The 25333-nt window shown below is 34.1% G+C and overlaps 1 protein-coding gene across 3 annotated transcripts; it reads left to right on the top strand.

Moving 5' to 3' along the window:
- Positions 1-24819, top strand: LOC148162081 (eukaryotic translation initiation factor 1A, X-chromosomal). 3 transcript variants are annotated; one of them, XM_088020317.1, is made up of 7 exons: positions 8-156; positions 2318-2401; positions 4637-4740; positions 6030-6080; positions 18237-18318; positions 19710-19801; positions 21614-24819. In XM_088020317.1, exons 1-7 carry the CDS (start codon positions 141-143, stop codon positions 21617-21619), a joined length of 435 nt encoding a protein of 144 aa, XP_087876443.1. In that variant the 5' UTR covers positions 8-140; the 3' UTR covers positions 21620-24819. The 3 variants fall into 3 exon arrangements, with proteins under 3 accessions (XP_087876442.1, XP_087876441.1, XP_087876443.1); XM_088020315.1 differs by lacking the exon at positions 21614-24819 and having other exon boundaries at positions 2-156; positions 19710-20417; XM_088020316.1 differs by lacking the exons at positions 6030-6080; positions 21614-24819 and having other exon boundaries at positions 1-156; positions 19710-20417.
- Positions 24820-25333: the final 514 nt, after the last annotated feature.

Raw genomic sequence — 25333 nt, 5'->3', positions numbered from 1 at the left:
CTTTGTGGAGCTTGGTTCAGATTACTGTCAGTCATACTCTGGCTGCAATTACTTCGTCACTTACACTCCTCCGAGGAGTAGCTGCTGCGCCGCCTCCACGGGAAGGAAGTCGAAAGCGCTGGGAGGTAGCAGTCACTACCATGCCAAAGAATAAAGGTAATGAGCGGCTAGCCAAACCACGGTTCTCCGCCGCTCAGCTTTCGGCGCAGACCTGAGACCAGGCCCCAGTGACTATTCTTCCGTTACTCCTGTCTTCCAGTTTGGTCACATTGGGGCGGAGCTGACGCCATCTTTGTAGGATCTCCTTCGGGAGAATGTAGACCTTTTCTCCCGATTCACGCCAGTCTGACCCGGGCCTTTTATGGAACTGTAAGGGGAGAGCTTGAGGCGGCCAGTTTTCTAAGCGTGGCACTTCTGTACCTCCTCGCACTGTTTTTGAGCGGTTCTTAACTTTAAAGGGTGTTTCCTGCTTTTAGGACCATCAGATGTAATCTTTCTCTAAGGACAGTTCATTATTGTTTTGTTTTATTTTTTAAAGATTTATTTGACAGAGACACAGTGAGAGCGGGAACACAAGCAGGGGGAGTGGGAGAGGGAGAAGCAGGCTTCCCGCTGAGCTGGGAGCCGGATGCGGGGCTCGATCCTAGGACCCTGGGGTCATGACCTGAGCCGAAGGCAGACGCTTAACGACTGAACCACCCACGCGCCCGGACAGTTCATTATTGTTGAAGATACTGTCTCTTGCTGTCTCTTCCTTATAATCAGTAGATGAAATCTTGATACGCACATGGCTTCGTGTGTGGTTGATTGACTTTATCCAGCCCTTCACAGTTTAACATTCTTTTCCAGAAGACATTTTACATATTTACCAAAGTTTTCAGGCTTCGTTTCCTATAACATATACTGAAAGTAAAGGTTTCTATCTCCCCTATTCTGAGACAAACAGTTCACAAATTATCAGGTTTAATAAGTATACCTTGAACTGTCAAGTGGGAGTACTAACCACGACATTTGAGGTACACAACATTTTTCCTTTTCTAGGAAATTGCTTTTGTTGCCGTAAAGAATGCATAACATAGTAAAGCCACATGAATTAAGAAATTGTTCAGGACCACCTACCTTTTACTATATAACAGAACAATGGCAGACTGCCCTAACAGGGCAGGGGTGCGTTGAAGAAGATTCATATTTACACAGTGGTTAAGTAGACATTTTTAAATTCTATTTGGAAAGTGAATTTTTGTTTCACACTATTCCCATGGGTCCTTTATTACAACTACTTACAGCCTTTCTCCATACTATTGGAAATGACTGGTCTTGTGGTTTAGGTTACGGAAAGGGAATAAAACGCTATGATATAGGGCGCCTGGGTGGCTCAGTTGGTTAAGCGACTGCCTTCGGCTCAGGTCATGATCCCAGAGTCCTGGGATCGAGTCCCATATCAGGCTCCCTGCTCAGCAGGGAGTCTGCTTCTCCCTTTGACCCTCTTCCCTCTCGTGCTCTCTATCTCTCATTCTCTCTCTCTCAAATAAATAAATAAAATCTTAAAAAAAAAAACGCTATGATATACACCATTTAATAGGAAGCCTAAAAGAAAGAAAGTTAATACTGTATTCAAATACATTCAACTTAAAAGCAAAAATTGAAAAATATAAGTTAACTGTTGTTTTAAATTTTTAACATTTTACATAATACTCCTGTTTGCTAATGCAAATGTAAATTAGTACAGTTCATAAGCAGACTAAGGAAATGCATACATTTATCCTGTGGAATTTGTAGGATAATCTTCAATTTAACATAATTTAATAATTGAAACAGAAATTATCAAAATAAGGAATAACCATACATTAAAATGTTCTCTAAGTTTGTGATTATTGATATGAAAGGGATAATTTATTGAACTATGATTAAGATAGGTTATAGAAGAGAATGTTTGCAATCCTATTTTTATTTGGAAAGCAAAGACAATAAAATACTAATAGTCATCTCTAATAATGAAATTTTTCTTCTGTGTACTTTTATGTCAGGAAAAATCCAAAAACAAATGTCAAAGAAGGGTGTGGGTTTATAATATGCTAACCTAGTAAATGACCAGAATTGAACCATTGAAAAATTGTAAGTATAACCAATTAGATAACCAAATTATATAAATTTTTAAAAATCTTAGAATTCTGTTAGTGTTCTAGTGCTATTTAAATGATAATATTTTTCTCTAACTGATTTTATAAAATTTATAAGCCTTATTTTATCTTGTTTCATAATTTACTGTATAAAATATAGACCATTACATTTAATTTTTTATTTCTTAAATCACTAGGTAAAGGAGGTAAAAACAGGCGTAGGGGTAAGAATGAAAATGAATCTGAAAAAAGAGAATTGGTGTTTAAAGAGGATGGACAAGGTAAAATTTTTTAATTTACTAACATCTTTTTTTAACTGATGTGAATTTCATTGTTTAATCTGAAAAAGGATCTTAGTCATAATCCTGAGCATTTTGCTCTTCCTCATTTATAATCCCTTACCCCACTTCTCCAGAGTTTATTAAATAACCAATTCTATACTAGTTCTGGAAAGAGGATTAATTGCTGGCATTTCTGTAAGTATAGTTTTAATTGTTTTGTGAAGAAGAGCAAGTTAAAACTGAAAGAATTCTATGGTTTAGAGCAAACTGAGCCCAGAATAGCATCATTAAAAACCATACTTTATTCAGTAAACCATGGATATTTTTGAGGAATATATCCTAACTTTTGGGCCCTCCATTCTCCAGTAATGCTAACACATAATCATAAAATGTAATAAAAATGATTTATTGATTAAACCTATTGGATTAAGGAAGGCCAAAGATTCAGAAAATGAGTTTAAAAAAAAAGACTGGAAGTTATTTTTCCCCATTTAAAAAATTTAAACTCTTCAGAAAAATTGGATATGGGTATAACAGACTCCCATCTATTCTTTACCTACATTCTCTAGTTTTTAACATTTTCTTTTTATACTTTCCATATGTGTTTACATCTTTTTCCTAAAGTTTTAAACTTTTTTACAGACATCTAATTCCATAGTTAGAGACTTCAGTTTGAGATAATACCTCAACATTATCTACTAAGAACAAGGGCTTTTTCTTTCAAATTTATAGAATTATTACAAGAAATTTAACATGCTGTTAATAAAACACACTTCCACTTATAAAATAAGTCACGAAGATGAAAAGTACAACGGGGTTATAATCAATAGAAACAAAACCAAAAAATTAATGTGTTTCCTAGTACTGTGTAGTGCTGTCCACTGTATTAGCTACTGACTATATGTGGCTATTTAAATGAAGTGAAATTCAAATTCTGAATTACCATATTATTCAGTTTATATATATGTTACCATCAACAGAGAAAAGTTCTGTTGGATGGTTCTGATTTACTGTTATAATATATATTCACCTTTCTTCAGTTGTCAGTAATTTCCAGTGCCTTATAATGAAACCTTGTAGTCATGATATACATGCAAGCCCCTAGAAAGTCAGCATTTTTATTGTATGTATATAAAACATGTTTTCTGTGTAATGACAGTTACTTAACCTTTGTCTTTCTCACTTCCATTAAAAGTTTATTTTCAAGCCAGTTTTCTAATTTTTTTCATGTTTTCTTCTTTGCTCTTATTTTTCCCGTGTTGAAGAAGTGGAAGCTCATTGGGTAAACCCCAACAATGTATTCCAGTTTATCTTTCTCTATAATTATAAATTAGTGCAGGCTCTCCTTGGGGTTAGTTCTTAGTATAAACTTTAGTCATGTGAAGACTTTGTAGTAATTATGTTTCCTTCTCCTCACTCTCACTTCTGCTTTTGTTGTTTAAGTCTAGAAGAGACTGCTCCATGTGACCAGTGCTCGTATCTTACCAACATTTTCTAGTAGCAGTAGAATAAGGTGGCTTCCTTAAGAAGCTTACTTTTGGAAATATTTTAAACATTTAGCATTTTGTCTTGGAAGATTATTCTTGTTAAAGAACTTCAAGTAAATAAAGGTTTATTAATCATTACTCCTTTTTTTACTATTAAAGTTTCTGAAGGAAAGAAGAACCAAGATTGCGCTTCTAGCCAAATGTGAGAAATTGATAAGCCAGGATTACAGTTTACCTTTTAGAGTGAGCAAATTTGATGTCTAAAGGTAGAGCATTCAGTCATGAAGATAAAAGTGAACTGATTTACTCAAAATGGGTAGATAATTAAAATGTTTGTATTAACAGAGATAGCATGTCATGGAAATGGCATTTGTGACCTTAGACAAATTCTTCTGTAGGCTTTTACTTACTCTAAAAATAGGTGATAAAGTAAATAAGTATAGCTGGAAGAGGCTATAGAAATTGCTTGACAAATGAGTTCTCTAGTTTGCTGGAGTGTAATTAGAATATATTAGATACTTTAGAGTAATATATTTTTGATATATTAGGATATCACTGTGAAAGAATGCTTTCTTGGTAGAATATTTAAGCTTTTTTTGTTGATGAAGCCTTATCCCTATTTAAAAAAATCATGGTTTGATCTAAATTTAGCAGTAAGAATGAGGCTATTAATTGTATGCTAATTTCAGTTGTTATCTTTTAACAAATATTGAACGGTATTTCATATTCTTCCCCCTCAACCCCTCAGAGTATGCTCAGGTAATTAAAATGTTGGGAAATGGACGATTAGAAGCTATGTGTTTTGATGGTGTAAAGAGATTATGTCATATCAGAGGAAAATTGAGAAAAAAGGTAGGTATGGAGATTTGTTTCACTTTCATACAAAATTTGCTTTTTTAAAAAAATCGCTCTACTTTAGGTACATAAGGGCCAAGCAACTTATTTTTGTAAGTTCCCCAAGATTTCAAAGAATAGTTTTTTAGATGACATTGTAATTAAGAAAAATAAAAATTTTGATGGTAATTTATATAATAGAATATTATATTTACAAAGAATTACCTGTTTCATCAATATTATATTTCTGCCACAAATGTTTACTCTGTTTATAATATTGAGGAAATAGACAAATCCAGTCTACAAAACAGATGGCCTGTACGTTTAAAAATATGTTATGTCAGGAAAGAAAGAAAAAAGCTAGAGAATTAACATTAAAAAAGACTAAAGAGACTGCTAATTATAGTGCATGTTCCTTGACTAGATTTTGGTTTGTGAAAAGTGTGTTAGGGAAATTTGAAATTGGATTATGTTAAGTAATAGTATTTAATTCCTCATCAGAGTGGTTCAGACAGATTTATTAGTCATGTTGGTTAAAAGTTCCTTCATCTCTGATTTTATAATTAAAATTTTTCTTCTTTTTTATTATTGTTATGTTAATCACCATACATTACATCATTAGTTTTTGATGTAGTGTTCCATGATTCATTGTTTGTGCATAACACCCAGGGCTCCATGCAGAATGTGCCCTCTTTAATATCCATCACCAGGCTAACCCATCCCCCTCTTGAACCCTCAGTTTGTTTTTCAGAGTCCATCGTCTCTCATGGTTCATCTTAAAAAAATTTTTTCTTCTGTTAGTATGTTTTCCAAATAAATGGTGGGTTTAGAGCCTATATTTTTGTAGACTGGTAACAGAGTGGCTGTTAATGTAGGTGGCTGATTTTCCTATATTTTGAATAATTGAATATCATTTGAGTGGATTGTGATTAAAAACCTCTACTGTCCATGACACAAATGATCCTTCTTTAGTGATTTTTAAACTGACTACTTAAAATTATTATTATTTTAACATCCTAAATTAGAAAATTTGAAACTAACTCAACTATGTAGTATAGTTTTTTTCCTAGTATGCTAAAACTACGTATAACTGGACTAATTTTGCTTCTATATATATGTTTATGTAGACATACACACATGAAGTTAGTATATATATGTCGTTATTTTTCCCTAATTCATAGAAACTTTTTTCCACACTGAGTGAATTTTTTTGTGGGAAGAATGGTTTAACATTCTTTTTTTTTTTTTTTTTTTTTTTAACTTGTTTTTTGATTAAATATAGTATGCAGTAAATTTTCTTTTTATAGGTTTGGATAAATACCTCCGACATTATATTGGTTGGTCTTCGAGACTACCAGGTAACAAATACACTTAAAGTTACATTGTGTCCTTGTATTAATAAGTCATTAATGCTTAGAAAATACAATATAGACATGTTTGATTGGTTCGAGGCATTTATGCCTTCTCACCATTCTATTTTCAAAATATATTAAGAGCCGGTTGTGTTCAAGACTATAGTATTTTCATAATTCAGAATCATTCCCACAGAGGTTAATGATACGTGTATGTTATGAGAAGACTGGCTGATTCAGTATTGTTCTTTATGTATAATTTTTCTTTTAAATATAATATGCAGTACATACACTTTTAAAAGTTTAGAAAAATACCAAAGATTAGTGTGTTCTCATTCATTTAAAGACCAGTTATATTCTGGGCATTATGCTAGGTATTCCAAGGATTATGGTTCCCAAATGTCAGTCTGTGAAATATATTTTTTTTAAAGATTTTGTTTGTTCATTTGAGAGAGAGAGCAAGAGAGCATGAAGCAGGGAGAGGAGAAGCAGCCTCTCCACTGAGTAGGGAGGCCAACTCAGGGTTCAGTCCCAGGACCCTGGGATCATGATCTGGCCAAAGGCAGACACTTAACCAACGGAGCTACCCAGGCGCCCCTCAGTCAGTGAAATATTGATGTGGACTGACATCTTCATTCTTCTGTGGTGAAATGAGAAGATATGCAGGTGTTGAATGGTTTTTCTTACGAAGTTAATTGTAAGTTTTTTAATTTTCTTTTTTAAAAATATTTTTTAAATTACTTTTTCTGAAATGAGAGTGATAGTCTATAAGAAGGTGATTTTTATTAGGGTTCTTATCAAAACAAAAAATTAATAATGTTATATTGGGGTCTCATCATCAATTACTGTTTTTTATTTTTAAACTTAAGATCTTGACATCCATGTCTATGAAATCCTATTTGGGGGTAAGCAGGTGAATAAGTTAAACCTTCATTCTCCAAAAGGTTTACAGTAACATTGTGGAAGGAAAGGACATGAACTCAGTAGTTACAGCGCAAACTTGTATATATGTGGTATAAATTTGATATAAGCACTTAGGAAAGAACATAATATTTATTCTCTATAATGTCATCCTTCAGATTATACACTGACTCTGTAATCCATGAGCTTTCTACCTATTGGAAGTCATAACTATATATTTATTCAAATTGTGAGCAGAAGTATTGCTGTTTTTAGCTGTTTTTTTTTTTAATTATGTTACATTAGTCACCATACAATACATCATTAGTTTTTGATGTGGTCCATCAAAACATCCAAAAGATCCAAAAGATGGATCCATCCAAAACAATGGATCCATAATCCATTGTTTTCGTATAACACCCATGCTCCATGTAGTACATGCCCTCCTTAATACCCATCACTGGGCTAACCCATCCCCCCACCCCTCTCTCCTCTAAAACCCTCAGTTTGTTTCTCAGAGTCCATAGTCTCTCATGGTTCATCTCTTCCTCCGATTTACCCCCTTCATTTCTCCCTTCCTTCTCCTAATGTCCTCCATGCTGTTCCTTTTGTTCCACAAATAAGTGAAACCGTAAGATAATTGACTTTCTCTGCTTGACTTATTTCACTTAGCATCATCTCCTCCAGTCCCCTCCATGTTGATGTAAAAGTTGGGTATTCATCCTTTCTGATGGCTGAGTAATATTCTATTGTATCTATGGACCACATCTTCTTTATCGATTCTTCTGTTGAAGGGCATCTCGGCTCTTTCCACGGTTCGGCTATTGCGGACATTGCTGCTATGAACATTGGGGTGCATATGGCCCTTCTTTTCACTACATCTGTGTTTTTGGGGTAAATACCCAGGAGTGCAAGTGCTGGGTCATAGGGTAGCTCTATTTTAAATTTTTGAGGAACCTCCACACTGTTATCCAAAGTGGCTGTACCAACTTGCATTCCCACCAGCAGTGTAAGAGGGTTCCCCTTTCTCCACAACCTCTCCAACATTTGTTGTTTCTTTCCCGGTCCATTTTTGCCATTCTAACTGGTGTAAGGTGGTATCTCTGTGTCGTTTTGATTTGAATTTCCCTGATGGCTAATGATGATGAACATTTTTTCATGTTTGTTAGCCATTTGTATGTCTTCTTCAGAGAAGTGTCTGTTCATGTCTTCTGCTCACTTTTTATTTGATTATTTGTTTTTTGGATGTTGCATTTGAGTTCTTTATAGATCTTGGATATCATCCCTTTATCTGTAGTGTCATTTGCAATATCTTCTCCCATTCTGTGGGTTGACTCTTTGTTTTGTTGACTGTTTCCTTTGCTGTGCAGAAGCTTTTTATCTTGATGAAGTCCCAGAAGTTCAATTTTGCTTTAGTTTCACTAGTTTTTGGAGATGTATCTTGAAAGAAGTTGCTGTGGGTGATGTCAAAGAGGCTATTGCCTATGTTCTTCTCCAAGATTTTGATGGATTCCTGTCTCACATTGAGGTCTTTCATCCATTTTGAGTTTATCTTTGCGTATGATGTTAGAGAATGGTTGAGTTCCATTCTCCTGCCTGCTGCTGTCCAATTTTCCCAGCACCATTTATTGAAGAGACTGTTTTTTCCATTGCATATTTTTTCCTGCTTTGTGGAAGATTATTTGACCATAGAGCCGATGGTCCATATCTGGATTCTCTGTTCGGTTCCATTGGTCTATATGTCTCTTTTTGTGCCAGTACCATGCTGTCTTGGTGATCACTGCTTTGTAATATAGCTTGAAATCGGGCAACATGATGGCTGCAGCTTTGTTTTTCTTTTTCAACATTTCCTTGGCGATTCGGGGTTTTTCTGATTTCATGCAAATTTTAGGATTGTTTGTTCCAGCACTTTGAAAAATGTCATTGGAATTTTGATCGGGATGGCATTGAAGGTATAGATTGCTCTGGGTAGCATAGACATTTTAACAATGTTTATTCTTCCGATCCATGCGCATGGAATGTTTGTCCATCTTTTTGTGTCTTCAGTTTCTTTCATGAGTGGTCTGTAGTTCTTAGAGTATAGATCCTTTACCTCTTCGGTTAGGTTTATTCCAAGGTATCTTATGGTTTTTTGGAGCTATTGTAAATGGAAATGTTTCTCTAATTTCTCTTTCTACAGTTGCATTGTTAGTGTATAAGAAAGCAACTGATTTCTGTGCATTGATTTTGTACCCTGCCACATTACTGAATTTCTGTATGAGTTCTAATAATTTGGGTGTGGAGTCTTTTGGGTTTCCCACATAAAGTGTCATGTCATCTGCGAAAAGAGAGTTTGATTTCTTTCCCAATTTGCATACTTTTTATTTCTTTTTGTTGTCTGATTGCTGTTGCCAGGACTTCTAGTACTATGTTGAACAATAGTGGCAAGACTGGCATCCTTGACATGTTCCTGACCTTAAGAGAAAGGCTCTCAGCTTTTCCCTGTTGTGGATGATATTTGCTTGGGTTTTTCATAGATGTATTTTATGAACTTGAGGAATGTTCCCTCTATCCCTATATTCTGAAGAGTTTTAATCAGGAAAGGATGTTGTATTTTCTCAAATGCTTTTTCTGCATCAATTGAGAGGACCATATGGTTCTTCTCTCTCTTATTAATGTGTCCTATCACATTGATTTGCAAATGTTGAACCACACTTGCATCCCAGGGATAAATCTCACTTGGTCATAGTGGATGACCCTTGGTCATAGTGGATGATCCTTTTAATGTATTGTTGGATCCTATTAGCTAGGATTTTGTTGAAGATTTTGGAATCCATATTCAGGGATATCAGTCTGAAATTCTACTTTTTGTTGGGGTCTTTGACTGGTTTGGGGATTAAGATAATGCTGGCCTCATATAATGAGTCTGGAAGCTTTTCTTCTGGTTCTATGTTTTGAAACAGCTTCAGGAGAATAGGTATTATTTCTTTTTTGAATGTTTGGTAGAATTCCCCAGGGAATCCATCAGGCCCTGGACTCGTGTTTTTTGGGAGGTTTTTGATCACTGCTTCAATCTCGTTGCTAGTTATTGTCCTATTCAGGTTGTCAGTTTCTTCCTGTTACAGACTTGGCAATTTATATGTTTCCTGGAAGGCATCCATTTCATCCAGAGTGCTCCATTTATTGGCATATTGTTGTCGATGATAATTTCGAATGTTTCTATTTCCTTGGTGTTAATCATGATCTCTCCCCTTTCATTAATAATTTTATTAATTTGGGTCCTTTTTCTTTTCTTTTGGATAAGTCTGGCCAATAGTTTATCGATCTTATTGATTCTTTCAAAGAACCGGTTGCTAGTTTCGTTGATCTGATCTACCGTGTTTCTGGTTTCCACCATTCCTGCCAGTGTCTTTGTCCTTTGCATCTGTCTCCCTGCTCCTCTCCCCAAGCTTTATTAGGATATAATTGACATATAACATTGGGCAGGTTTAAGGTGTACAGTGTGACAACTTGATACATTTATATATTGCAAAATGATTCCCACTATAGCATTTACAATTTTTTTGTGGTTAGAAAATTTTTCTGTTTTCTAAAAATATTTAAATACATGTTATTATATTTAGTTTAATTAGTCAACATGCTGTTACACGCTGTAGATTCGATGACCAGAACTGAGTCATTTGTAACTGGAAGTTTGTATCCTTTGACCAGTATCTCCTAATTTCACCTGGCAACTACCCCTCTACTCTGTGTCTATGCTTTTTTGGATTCTACATTTAAGTAAGATCATAAAGTATTTCTCTGATTTCACTTAGCGTAATGCCCTCAGGGTTCATCCATGTTACAAATGACAAAGATTTCCTTCTTTCTCATGGCTGAATAATTTTCTTCTGGGTGTATGTTTGTGCGTGACATCTTTATCCATTCATCTGTTGATGGACGCTTAGATTGCTTTGTGTCTTGGCTTTGGTATACATGGGGTGCACATAATTCTTTTGAGATCTGTTTTTTATTTCCTTTGGATATATATACCTAGAGGTGGAATTCCTGGATCATATGGAAGTTCTGTTTTAAATTGTTTGAGGAACCTTCATACTGTTTTCAGTGGTAGCTCTACCAATTTCATTCCCACAAGAGTTTTATTTTCTCTATTTTGCCTGCATTTGTTATCTCTTTGTCTTTTTGGTAAAAGCCATTCTGACAAGTACAAGGTGACATTTCATTGTGGTTTTGATTTGCATCTTCATGATGTTGAGTACGTTTTTATGTACTTGTTACCATTTGGATATCTTTGAGAAAATGTCTATTCAAGTTCTTTGCCTACTTTTTAATACAAGTCACTTATTTTTCTGCTCTTGAGAGTTCTTTATTTTGTGTGTTTATCAGATAAATGGTTTGCAAATATTTTCTCCCATTCTGTAGGTTCCCTCTTCATTTTTGTTGGATATTTCCTTTACATTGCAGAAGCTTTTTAGTTTGATTTAGTCCCAATAGTTTATTTTTACTTTTGTTGCTTGTGTTTTTGCTGTCACTAAAAAAATAATTGCCAAGACTGGTGTTAAGGAGCTTTTCCCTGTGTTTTCATCCATTAGTTTTACAGTTTCAGGCTTGTGTTTAGTCTTTTCTTTGATCTGTTGTGAGTTCATTTTTGTTAGTGGTGTAGGAATTTCCTAATGCCATTTATCAAAGAGCCTATCCTTTTCCAGTTGAGTATTCTTGGTTCTCTTGTCTAATATTAGTTGACTTGATATGATAAGATTTATTTCTGGGCCCTCAATTCTGTTCTATTGATCTCTGTGTCTGTTTTAATGCTAACTATACTCTTGATTACTATTGCTTTGTAGTGCAGTTTGAAATCAGGATGGATGATGTCTCTAGCTTTGCTCTTAAGATTGCTGTGGCTGCTTGTAATCTTTGTGATTTTATATAAATTTTAGGGTTTTTTTCTGTGTAAAATAATGCCATTGGAATTTTAATAGGAATTACATTGAATCTGTAGATTACCTACAGTAACATGAACAATATTAATATCCTAGTTCAGGAACATGGGATATCTTTCCATTTATTTGTAACTTCAATTCCTTTCATTAATAATTTACAGATTTCAGTGTTTGTTCTTGTACATCATTGGTTAATTTGTTCCTTTTTTAAATCTTTTTTAATTTAATATTTTTGAAAGTTTTTATTTAAATTCCAGTTAGTTCACATATAGTGTAATATTAATTTCATGTATACAGTATGGTGATTCAGCACTTCATACAACACCTGGTGCTCATCACAACAAGTGCACTCCTTAATCCCCATCACCTACTTAACCCGTCACTCCACCAACCTCCCCTTCGTAACCATAAGTTTGTTCTCTAGAGCTAAAAGTCCATTTCTTTGTCTCGCTCTCTGTTTCCCTTTGCTCATTCATTTTGTTTTTCAAATTCCACATATGAGTGAAATAATATGGTATTTATCTTTCTCTGATGGACTTACTTCACTTAGCATAATACCCTCTAGTTCCACCCACATTGTTGCAAATGGCAAGATTTCATTTTTTTTGATGGTTGAGTAATACTCCATTGTGTATACATACCATATATTCTTTATCCATTCATCAGTTGATAGACACTTGGGCTCTTTCCATAGTTTGGCTATTGTACATAATGCTGCTGTAAACATTGGTGTACATGTACCCCTTTGATTTAGTATTTTTGGGTAAAATACTAGTAGGGCAATTGCTGTGTCCTAGGGTAATTCTATTTTTAACTTCTTGAGGAACATCCATACTGTTTTCCAGAGGGGCTGCACCAGTTTGCATTCCCACCAACAGTATAGGAGGGTTCCTCTTTCTCCATATCCTCACCAACACCTTGTTTCCTGCAGTTGTTAATTTTAGCCATTCTAACAGGTGTGAGTTGGCACCTCATCATGGTTTTGATTTGTATTTCTCTGATGGTGAGTGATGTTGAGCATCTTTTCATGTGTGTGTTAGTCATCTGGTTGGCTTCTGTGGAGAAATATCTGTTTATATCTTGTGCCCTTTTTTTTTTATTTTTATGTATTTATTTGACCGAGGGCACAAGCAGCGGCAGTGGGAGAGGGAGAAGCAGACTCCCTGCTGACCCGGGAACTCCACGCCAGGCTCAGTCCTACAAACCTGAAATGACCTGAACTGAAGTCAAATGCTTAATCAGCTGAGACACAGGGGCACCCCATCTTCTACCCATTTTTAAAATAGATTGTTTTTGCATGTTTTATAATTTATAAGTTCTTTATATATTTTGGATACTAACCCTTTATCAGAAACGTCCTTTACAGATACTTTTTCCCATTACAAAGGTGACCTTTTAGTTTTGATTATTTCCTGTGCTGTGCAGAAGCTTTTTATTTTTATGTAGTCCTGGTAGTTTATTTTTGCTTTTTGTTTCCCTTGAATCAAGAAACATAGCTAGTAAGAAGTTGCTATGGCTGATGTCAGAGACATTACTGCCTATGCTTTTTTCTAGGATTTTTATGGCTTCAGGTCTCCTATTTAACTCTTTAATCAATTTTGAATGTATTTTTCTGTGTGTTGTAAGAAAGTGGTCCGATTTCATTCTTTTTCATGTGGCTATCCAATTTTCCAAACACCATTTGTTGAAGAGACTGTCCTTTTTCCATTGGATATTCTTTCCTGCTTTGTCGAAGATTAGTTGACCATAGAGTTGAGGATCCATTTCTGGGCTCTCTATTCTGTTCCACTGATCCATGTGTCTGTTTTTGTGCCAGTACCATACTGTCTTTTTTTTTCTTTAGGGGGAGTATTGAACTCTTTTTTTTTCATTATTATGTTATGTTAATCACCATACATTACATCATTAATTTTTGATGTAGTGTTCCATGATTCATTGTTTGCATATAACACCCAGTGCTCCATGCCCTCTTTAATACCTATCACCAGGCTAACCCATCCACCCACCCCCCTCCCTTCTAGAATCCTCAGTTTGTTTTCCAGAGTCCATAGTCTCTCATGGTTTGTCTCCCCCTCCAATTTCCGCCCCCTTCATTCTTCCCCTCCTACTATCTTCTTCTTCTTTTTTTTTTTTAACATATAATGTATGATTTGCTTCAGAGGTACAGGTCTGTGATGCAACAGCCTTGCATACTTCACAGTGCTCACCATGGCACATACCCTCCCCAATGTCTATCACCCAACCACACCATCCCTCCCACCCCCACCACTCCACAACCCTCAGTTTGTTTCCTGAGATTAAGAATTCCTCATATCAGTGAGGTCATATGATACATGTCTTTCTCTAATTGACTTACTTTGCTTAGCATAATACCCTCTAGTTCCATCCATGTTGTTGCAAATGGCAAGATTTCATTCTTTTTGATGGCTGCATAATATTCCATTGTATATACCACATCTTCTTTACCCATTCATCTGTTGATGGACATCTTGGCTCTTTACACAGTTTGGCTATTGTGGACATTGCTGCTATAAACATCGGGGTGCATGTACCCCTTCAGATTCCTATATTTGTATCTTTGGGTAAATACCCAGTAGTGCAGTTGCTGGATCGTATGGTAGCTTTATTTTCAACTTTTTGAAGAACCTGCGTACTGTTTTCCAGAGTGGTTGCACCAGCTTGCATTCCCACCAGCAGTGTAGGAGGGTTCCCCTTTCTTCGCATTCCCCACCAACATCTGTCATTTCCTGACTTGTTAATTTTAGCCATTCTGACTCGTGTGAGGTGATATCTCATTGAGGTTTTGATTTGGATTTCTCTGATGCCAAACGATGTTGAGCACTTTTTCATGTCTGTTGGCCATTTGGATGGCTTTGGAAAAATGTCTGTTCATGTCTTCTGCCCATTTCTTGATTGGATCATTTGTTCTTTGGGTGTTTAGTTTGAGAAGTTCTTTATAGATTTTGGATACCAGCCCTTTATCTGATACGTCATTTGCAAATATCTTCTCCCATTCTGTCAGTTGTCTTTTGGTTTTGTGGACTGTTTCTTTAGTTTTTTATCTTTATAAGGTCCCAATAGTTCATTTTTGCCCTTGCTTCCCTTGCCTTTGGCAGTGTTTCTAGGAAGAAGCTGCAGCTGAGGTCGAAGAGGTTGCTGCCTGTGTTGTCCTTTAGGATGTTGACGGACTCCTGTCTCACATTGAGGTCTTTCAACCATTTGGAGTCTATTTTTGTGTGTGGTGTAAGGAAATGGTCCAGTTTCATTCTTCTGCATGTGGCAGTCCCAATTTTCTCAACACCATTTGTTGAAGAGACTGTCTTTTTTGCATTGGACATTGTTTCCTGCTTTGTCAAAGATAAGTTGACCATAGAGTTGAGGGTCCATTTCTGGGCTCTTGATTCTGTTCCATTGATCTATGTGTCTGTTTTTGTGCCAGTACCACACTGTCTTGATGATGACAGCTTTGTAACAGAGCTTGAAGTCCGGAATTGTGATGCCGCCAGCTTTGCTTTTCTTTTTGAACATTCCTCTGGCTATTCGGGGTCTCTTCTGGTTCCATACAAATTTTCGGATTATTTGTTCCATTTCTTTGAAAAAAGTGGATGGTATTTTGATGGGGATTGCATTGAAATGTGTAGATTGCTCTAGGTAGCATTGACATCTTCACAATGTTTGTTCTTCCAATCCACGAACATGGAACTTTTTCCACTTCTTTGTGTCTTCCTCAATTTCTTTCATGAGTATTTTATAGTTTTCTGAGTACAGATCCTTTGCCTCTTTGTTTAGATTTATTCCTAGGTATCTTATGGTTTTGGGTGCAATTGTAAATGGGATCGACTCCTTAATTTCTTTCTCTTCTGTCTTGGTGTTGGTGTATAGGAATGCCACTGATTTCTGTGCCTTGATTTTATATCCTGCCACTTTACTGAATTCCTGTATGAGTTCTAGCAGTTTTGGGGTGGAGTCTTTTGCGTTAGTGCATACTGTCTTGATGATCACCACTTTGTAATATAGCTTGAAGCGCAGTTCTATTCGTGATGCCTCCAGCTTTAGTTTTGCTCTTCTGTTTCAAGGTGTTTTGGCTATTTGGAGTCTTTTATGGTTCCACACAAATTTAGAATCATTTGTTCTAGCTTAGTGAAAAATGCTGTTGGTATTTGAATACAGATTGCATTATATGTGTAGATGCGTTTTGGTAGGATAGACATTTGACCAATATTTGTTCTTGCCATCCATGAGCATGGAATTGTCTTTCTATTTCTTTGTGTCCTCTTCACTTTCTTTGATCAGTGTTTTATAGTTTTTGAGTACAGATCTTTTACCCCTTTGGTTGGGTTTATTGCTGGCTATATTGAGTTTTGGTGTAGTTGTAAATGGGATCAATTCCTTATTTCTCTTCTTGCTGAGTTATTATCGGTATATAGAAAGGCAACAGACTTCTCTATATTGGTTTTGTATTCTCTCATTTCACTGAATTTGTGTGTCAGTTCTAGCCTAGGGTTTTGGTGGAGGCTTTTGGGTTTTGTACATAGAGTACCATGTCATCTGCAAATAGTGAAAATTTGGCTTCTTTCTTGCTGACTTGGATACCTTTTATTTCTTTTTGTCTGATTCCTGAGGCTAGGACTTCCAGTACTGTGTTAAGCAGTAATGGTGGGAGTGGACATCCCTGTCTTGTTCCTGACCATAGAGGAAAAGCTTTCAGTTTTTTCCCCATTGAGATGATACTGGTTGTGGGTCTTTCATGGGTGGCTTTTGTGATGCTGATGTATGTTCTCTCCAAATCTGCTTTGTTGAAGGTTTTTATCAAAAATGGATACTGTACTTTGCCACATGCTTTTTCTGCATCTGTTGAAATGATGATATGGCTCTTATTCTTTCTTTTATTAATGTGGTGTATCACATTGATTAATTTGCAGATATTGAATTATGTTGCCCCCCTGGCTAAATGTATTCTTAGGGGTCACTTGGCTGGCTTGCTTGGTAGAGCATGTGAGTCTTGATCTCAGCATTGTGAGCTTAAGCCTCATGTTGGGTGTTGAGATTACTTAAAAATAAAATCTTAAAATTATTCTTAAGTATTTTGTTTTTCATACTATTGTAAATGGGATTGTTTTCTTGTATATTTTCTCAGATACTTTATTGCTAGTTTGTAGAGACACACTGATCTTTGTATTTTGATTTTGTATCCTGATACCTACTGAATTCATTTTTGGGGTCAACTTTTATAGACTGAATGTGATCATAAATTGATTTTCTTTTTTTAAATATTCTCTAATAAAAACTGATTGCTTATTAAAAATATATCATTTTTATGTGCGTTATCTTATTTTAACTTCATATAAACCTCAAAAGTGGTGAAAGAATAAAATTTATTTTATGGACAACGAAACCAGAATTCTTAAAGGATTAATACTCTAATGAGAAAGTAATACCCAAGGTCTTGGGTGACTGGCTGTTCTGATCTTAATCTTCTGTGAATGATTTTGTAATGTTACTATTTGGCATCATCCATATATTATAACAACATAACCACCATGCGCCAGCATATTAGGAATGTGGAATACTAGCCCAGTCTCATATCATTAACAAAATTCCTGTGTTTTGTGTGCCCTTTGCAGTTTGTGAAGTGTTGGTTTATAGCACACTGCAGTTGCAGTACTGTGATCATTTTAATTGCCTTTCTTAGGGTCTTTTTTAGTTAATTGTAAGTCCTCAAACTCTAAATGATCAGATTCTTTAAAGTGCTGAAGTATGAATGTTTAAAAAGTGCAGTACAATTATCAGGGATATTTGCATCAGAAACAACCAAAAGAACCTTTTTTTTTTTTAATCAAAGAGCTTTTTAAATACAGAATTTTGGATATCACCTCAGATCTGTCAATCATCAGGACTCATAGGTATCTTTTCAAAGCTCTACAAGTGATTCTGATAGGTAAACTGTTCTAAGAACCACTGAATATAGAAATGTATGTTAATTTTCTTGGGTTACATACCATTTTTGGCTTTGAGTTGCAGTGTTTAACCTTAAAGGGATCCCATTACTTCTTTTTTTTCTTTACTTTTTTCTTAGCTTTTTTCTTTTATTTCTTTTATTAAAGTAAATAGTGTAAGTATTTTTTTTAGGTTAAATCATTATTTAGGCAGGCATGTAAACTTTCTACTTGTTTAAACCCAAGAATTCTTTTCTTTAAGAAAGTAGAGAGTAGGTGGAGAAAAACAGGAGAATTTGTAACAGAACAGTAAGTGAGCTTTTTCTTAATATGTTAATTCAAAAGTAATTTGTGAGACAACTGATACTTTGGCCTATCAATTTGAAAGTTATTTGTTTATTTCTAAGGATAACAAAGCTGATGTAATTTTAAAGTACAATGCTGATGAAGCTAGAAGTCTGAAGGCATATGGCGAGCTTCCAGAACATGGTAATATCAAAGTTACTATATTTTCTTGTCTTACGATATTATTTGTTGGTGTTTAGATGAAGCCATTTTGATAGAATCTTGTCTCGTTTATATATTGTTTATGTACTTATAAAATTAGTTTTTAGTATGCTTGTCATACTGAATATTAATATTTTATGATACCTTATAGTATTAATACTTCAATAATAAACTAGAATTCTATTCCTAAAAAAATGTTCTTTTGGTGGAAAGTTTTATAATCCCTTCTATGTAGTATCTGTTAAAAGAATACATTATTACAGTGTTTTTAATGATTTTCAAGAAATTGTTAGTTTTCAGCTAAGCAAGGAAAACAGTTATGATACTGGTATTGATTATTGTAGAAAATAATGGTCAGTTTCTCTTAGCGTAATAGTCTCCTGTAGAGTTGTGTATATTTTAATAGATATTTCTATCTAATGGCAAAAGTATTGCATTTTCATTGTAATAAACTTGAGGATATTAACATAAGTCCTTCGTAACATCAAAGAAGTGTACTATTTCCTAAGCTCATACTTTTCACTTGGCAGCTACTTTATTTTACATGTATCTTACCGCATTACATTTGATTATGAAAATACAAGGTTTTTACATAAACATGAAATTTCGTATGAAATTGTTGACATTTAAAGAAGTGTTAAAATATGTGAGAGTCAGACCAGTACTTCATATTTTACTTTTCTTAATTGAGGATAAACATGATTTGACCAACTCATTTTGGCTGATTAGGTAAGTCTAATAGTTGGCAACCTAGCTCTTCTTCTGTTTGGAACACTATGTATGCTCATGATAAGTTGTTAGCATATTTTTAAAGTCTTTGAAGCATACTTAGGAAATGTATAGCTACTAAGTATAATTAGAACCTGCCTGTTTTATTTACACTACATTTTTTTAAAAGATTTTATTTATTTGAGAGAGAGACAGCTAGAGAGGAACACAAGCAGGGGGAGTGGGAGAGGGAGAAGCAGGTTCCCAAGGAGCAGGGAGCCCGATGTGGGGACTCTATCCCAGGACCCTAGGATCATGACCTGAGCTGAAGGCAGACGCTTAACGACTGAGCCACCCAGGCACCCCTACACAACATTTTTTAACAAAATAAAAATATAACACATATACTTTTCATTGTAATGACTTAGCAGTGAACTTGGTATTTCATTGTGAATTCACTTTGGTGTGTTTTTCTGTAGAGGTTAGTAACATTTTTCTTATAATGAAACATTGGTTGAATTGAAATGTCACTTCTGAGAGTTTTTGTGTAGTTCGGTATTTTATACCAGACTTGTTTTTGTGGTCAATTTATCTAATATTTTGAATATATATATATATGTATATATACATATATATATATATGAGTATATTTATTATGTTTTTAGCTAAAATCAATGAAACAGATACATTTGGTCCTGGAGATGATGATGAAATCCAGTTTGATGATATTGGAGATGATGACGAAGACATTGATGATGTACGTAGTAGACAAAACCTTGTATTTTTTGTTTGCTTTGCTTATGAATTATCTACAAAGAAACAAGGTCTTTTCCCCAGCTTTCTTTAATCTAGGAATGCTGAACACTTTAAGTATATTAAGACCACTGCATGAGTTTGAATATTCATTAACATTCAGAGACCCTCTAGTTAGATACTTTATGCTTTGAGAAACCTTACAATCCTTTGAAACATTTCTTTCTGCAAAGAGCAATATTACTAGCTCTAACAGTGGGTTACTCCATAATGAAAACTTGCTTAAGTGAGAGTGTCTATAGAGACAGCTATTAAGAAAGGTAGCAGTTTTGAGAATGTGCCTTCTCCTCAATGAAATATTAGTAGGTTAAAAGAAGAATCTTGTTTGAACCAACTTGCTCAATGATTGAAATTGCAATATACTTCAAAATGGAGGTCTGTTGTCAAGTTATATATTAGGATTACATTATTTTGTCAGATATCACTTTATTTTGTGGGAAATGGTTGTTTTCTTAGTAATAAAGCAGTAAGTGTAACAAAAGTAATAAATGTGTCATTGTTTTGCTGTTACTGTATTTAAATAAAATTCATCTTGATTTTTCTTGGAATGTTATATGTGAAATAATCGGATGGTGGTATGTCCTACATTTTATCAGGTTTAGGCTTTTTTTTTTTAAATACCTCTGTAATAAAAAGGTAGTTCAGAAAGCCACAAGTTAGTGTTTGATTTGATACTTAGAATTTAAAAATATGTAGAGTATTTGTTTCTGACAAAGTGGAAGTAGCAAAGTTGTTCAAAAACAGAAAGCCAGTCTTTACAATGTCTAAAAGTTGAGCACCAAAAGCAGTGCTGATGCTCATGCCACATTGGTAGTCACTAATCTAGAACAGGGATCTCCAAATCTTTTTATTAAGAGCATTTTCAGACATTCACAGAAGTTGAGAGTTTCTAAAGTCAAGTGAACACTTACGTACCACCAAAATTAGACAATTTACATTTTTCTATATTTGATATATCACATCAGGCCTTTTATTCATTTAGAGATCCATATTATTTTTTAGTATATTTTCAAATCATTTAGATCACTCCACAAGTTAAATATTGACTACATACCTCCAGTGTAGATTTTTAGCAGATTTCTTTTTTTTTTGCCATGCATTTATATGCATTTTTTAAACATGAAGTACTACTCTATAAATGTGTACATTTTAAAGCATACCCAGAGGTAGGAAATGAAAAAGCATGAGGAAAAAATATTGTTCTGGTATTTTCTTCGTGTACCTCCTTTGGGGACCCTGAGCCAGAGGATTTTTATGACTAAATTAATTTTTTTGACAGTAAATGATTATTTTATGTGCCAAAACTTAACAGTTGTGTTGTACACTAAGGACATTTGATTATTTTGAAACCTGCAGTGGGATTGAAGGCTAGGTAAGAGCTGAACTACAGTATATTTGTGAATATATAGAGGAGATTTTGGTTCAGTACTGCAGTTTCCCATTTTTAAGGTACTTTATACTGCCACATGTCTGTTCCTACTTGCAAAATACAAGATCTGTAATCACTAGGATGAAAAGAAAGAAGGTGATTCTAAACTGTATTAAGAACAGCTTATATAACATGCAACATTCTCAGAGAGTTCATAAACACTGGCAGTCAACAGGAATTGAGAAAAATAGCATACAGAATTTTTCATTCAGAAGAATATAAGTATTTTCCAGATAGTGTAAAGGGGTCCTTATTTATGTAATAGACTTTTTTTTGTATTGTAAGAACTATTTTTTTCCATGGATTTCATGCTTTTTTCACCTACAGATCTAAATTGAACTCAGAGTTTGTGAGGATTATTCTACAATTTCAGTTTTGGCCAACGCCTGTTAAGAAGACTAAAACTTCATTTATGAATTTAGTTTGTTAAGATACACTGATTTATTTTCATTGTTTTGAAGTATTATATTTCTCTAAAAACTGATGAAACTGAATTACTTTAAGTGAAATTTTAACACTTTATTCTTTTGATGTAATTGAATTTAGGAATTAAAGACTACAATATCTGCTGTTAAATAATAGAAACAAGTCATTCCCACTGTGACTACTTTATTCTAGTTAATGTTTTGAATAAATTGCCTTATCATTATAGGTTTTGATAAAGCCTTGTTTCAGCTAGTCTGTTTTCAGTCTTTCTGTATATTCTAGTTAACTAGATGTTTTCTAAGATTTTTTATGTAATTTAAGAAAGGTATAAGTCTACACTTAAAGTCAAGAAATGGGGCTATTTTCATATTTATGTAGTCATATGTATTTTTATACTAAGTTTGATAACTTAAGTATTCTTTTCATCATTATATGTTGCCACCATCATAAAAAAAAAAGCATTTCCAAAATGCAGTTTTTAGAACATGGGTTTGAAAAGCAATTTTCAATTTGTAAGATTAGTAGTTGCAAAAATTAGTGCTAGGTAACCCAATCACTTTCACATTCGAAGTATTGACATATTAGTTTAGTTTTTTACTTAAGGTGTATAGAAAATTTCTCAAGATAGCTTTTGATGGTGAAATAAGTACAGTATTTTTTATTATACAGAATAGGTTGTGTTAAATATGTCATTTATTGTCAAAAGTAATATGCATTGTAACCCATAGTTTTGGGCTTTATGAACAATTAAATTACAATGTATAAATGAAAAACTAATTGTAAGTTCTGTTAAACTAAGCCTTTCTTAAAGCCTTAGCTGGGTTTTATAAAAGGGGAAGAAAGGAACCACCACTGAGAAATATAATATGTTGTTGAGAATATTTTGTCCTTACTTTGTGTTATTGATATATTTTATTGTATGTACCAACTTCAGTGTATATTTTACTACGAATTTAGATTATAACCCTTCTTTTGGACATTTTATTTTGAAGTTATCAATTAATAAGGTAAAATTAAGAGTGGGCCTAGTTAAACACTACCTACAGTTAAACTTTAATACAACTTCAATGGAAAAATTCATTAAGTAGTTTGTAAAGCATAGCTCTTTTCCTGAGGATTTTTCAGCAGTGAGAATGTAAAGAAAATACACTTTGACCTAGTTACAAAATGATAAATACAAGAAATATAAAGGGGGTTCCACATGGTTTCATCTCACTCTGCCATAATTTTACCTCATAAGTGTTGCATCTTGAGCCAGTTCCAATGCCAGAATACGTACATAATTAAATCCCCAAATAAGAAATGAGTGCATAAATTTAGTTCATGGTTTTTATTCTGTGAAGTTTCTTAACATTTATCAAAGGTGGAATGTGTCTTGAGACTGAGGACTAGTTTATAATCTAACAAACAAGCTTTGAAGAATTGATTTAGGGATTGTCCTCATAGCTAATCAAAACTTGTTGAAATACGTAGCTTTTTGTAAATAAAAGTCTATTGAATTTACATATTCTCCCAGCATTTTGCCAAGAATGTCAGAACTTCCATATATGATGCAGTTCATGTTAGAGAGCCACTCAAAACATCTTTTTCCTACATACTTCCTCTATCAAATATAGTTTATCTAAAGAATTTCTCGAAGTACAATTACACTAAGTACAGTATTTTTTATTATACAGAATAGGTTGTGTTAAATATGGCATTTATTGTCAAAAGTAATATGCATCGTAACCCATAGTTTTGGGCTTTATGAACAATTAAATTACAATGTATAAATGAAAAACTAATTGTAAGTTCTGCTAAACTAAGCCTTTCTTAAAGCCTTAGCTGGGTTTTATAAAAGGGCAAGAAAGGGGAAGAAACAAACACTGTGTTTGCTAGTTGTTATGGTCCGATTGTGCCCTCCCTAAAATTCATTTGTTGAAACCCTAACCTCTAATGATGATGATGGTATTAGAAGTTTTAGGGTTAGTGCTATAAAAGACACTTAAGGGGTAGGTACCTTCAACAGAACCTAAACCATACTGGCATACTCATCGTGGACTTCCAGTTTACAGCTGTGAGAAATAAATTTCTGTTGTTTATAAGCCACCCAGTCTGTAGTATTTTGTTATAGCCTGAATAGACTAAGATACTGATACAAATTTTTTCCTTGCTAGTCAGGAACAGTCCAGCATAATGTTTCATCTTGGAAGATACAAAATCAGAATTAAATTATTAGTTGGATTAAAGTTGTAGTCAGGTACAGCATTGCGTGGAAGAGTTATTTCGATAAATTTCATGTAGTAATTTTGTAGGTACATGATTATATTTCAAATAAGGCATGAAAGTAGTCAAAAATAAATGAAAATCTGTTATATTCTTTGATTTCCACAACACCATGGTATAAGCTCTGTCTGGAAAGGAAATCAAAATATTGAAAGCCAAGAAAAAATATATCATGATGTGGCACTTACTGATTAACTTACTAAGAGGGTATACAATGATTTTGGTAGGGTTGTATTTTATGCACTGTTTATTCCACTTGTAGTTAGAGTATAAATATGTTATATATTTAGGGTGGCTAGTAATAGTTGGTGTAGAAAGACTGGTGACAGTTGACTGTTGACTTTTTTTTTAAACATCCAAACTATAAAGAAATTCTCTTAAGGATTCTGTAAACTGCATTATGACGGACAGTTTTGTACTTTATTAATGAATGACCATTGATTTTCTTAAGATCAAGCTAAAAATATAATTACTTACAAAATGTAATTGGTGGTCTAATTCCACCTGTTTTGAGTAAGTAGTGTTCATGCTGTCAGTATTCACAAATAGGTAAACATATTTTGAATGAAATACTTAGATTTATTGTTCATATTATCTGTATTTTATACAGATTTTAATGACTTTTAGTCTTGGTTAACCTAACAAAAAAATTTTTTCTTTTTTAATTGTAGTAAATATACATAACATAAAAATGCCATGATAGCCATTTTTAAATGTACAGTTCAGTGGAATTAAATAGAGTCACATTGCCAAACAACCATTACCACTGTCCATTGCCACCTAACTCTTTTCAACTTGTAAAACTGATATTTTACCCATTAAACAATAATTCACCATTCTCATCCATAGTCCTGGTGTCAACCATCATTATACTTACTATCCTTATGATTTTGACTATTCTAAATACCTAATACAAGTAGAAGATATGGTATTTGTCCTTTGTGCCTCGTTTATTTCACTTAGCATAATGTCTTCAAGGTTAATCCATTTTGCAGTTTATGTCAGAGTTCACAGGCTGAGTATATGCTCCCTTTAATGTGTATACTACATTTTTTTTTATCCATTTATCTGTCAGGTTACTTGGATTGTGTCCACATTTTAGCTATTGTAAAAAATGCTACTACAAACATTGATATATGGGTGGGGTCTTTGAGACTATGTTCAGTTTCTTTGGGTATATAATTAAAACAAATTGCTGGATCATACCACAGTTTGTTTGTTGTTGTTGTTTTTGAGGAACCTCCATAACTTTTCCAGAGCAGCTGCACAATTTTACATTCATATCAATGGTGCACAAGGGTTCCAGTTTCTCCACAACCTCTCCAACTTTTGCTATGTTTTGTTTGTTTTTAAATA

The sequence above is a fragment of the Eumetopias jubatus genome, unplaced genomic scaffold (genome assembly GCF_037043125.1).
Source record: "Eumetopias jubatus isolate StellerSeaLion01/CBP00866 unplaced genomic scaffold, mEumJub1_p1.0 scaffold_23, whole genome shotgun sequence".
Classification (NCBI taxonomy): Eukaryota; Metazoa; Chordata; class Mammalia; order Carnivora; family Otariidae; genus Eumetopias; species Eumetopias jubatus.
Note: the sequence above shows the minus strand (reverse complement) of the source record. Positions and strands in the feature narration are given on the sequence as shown.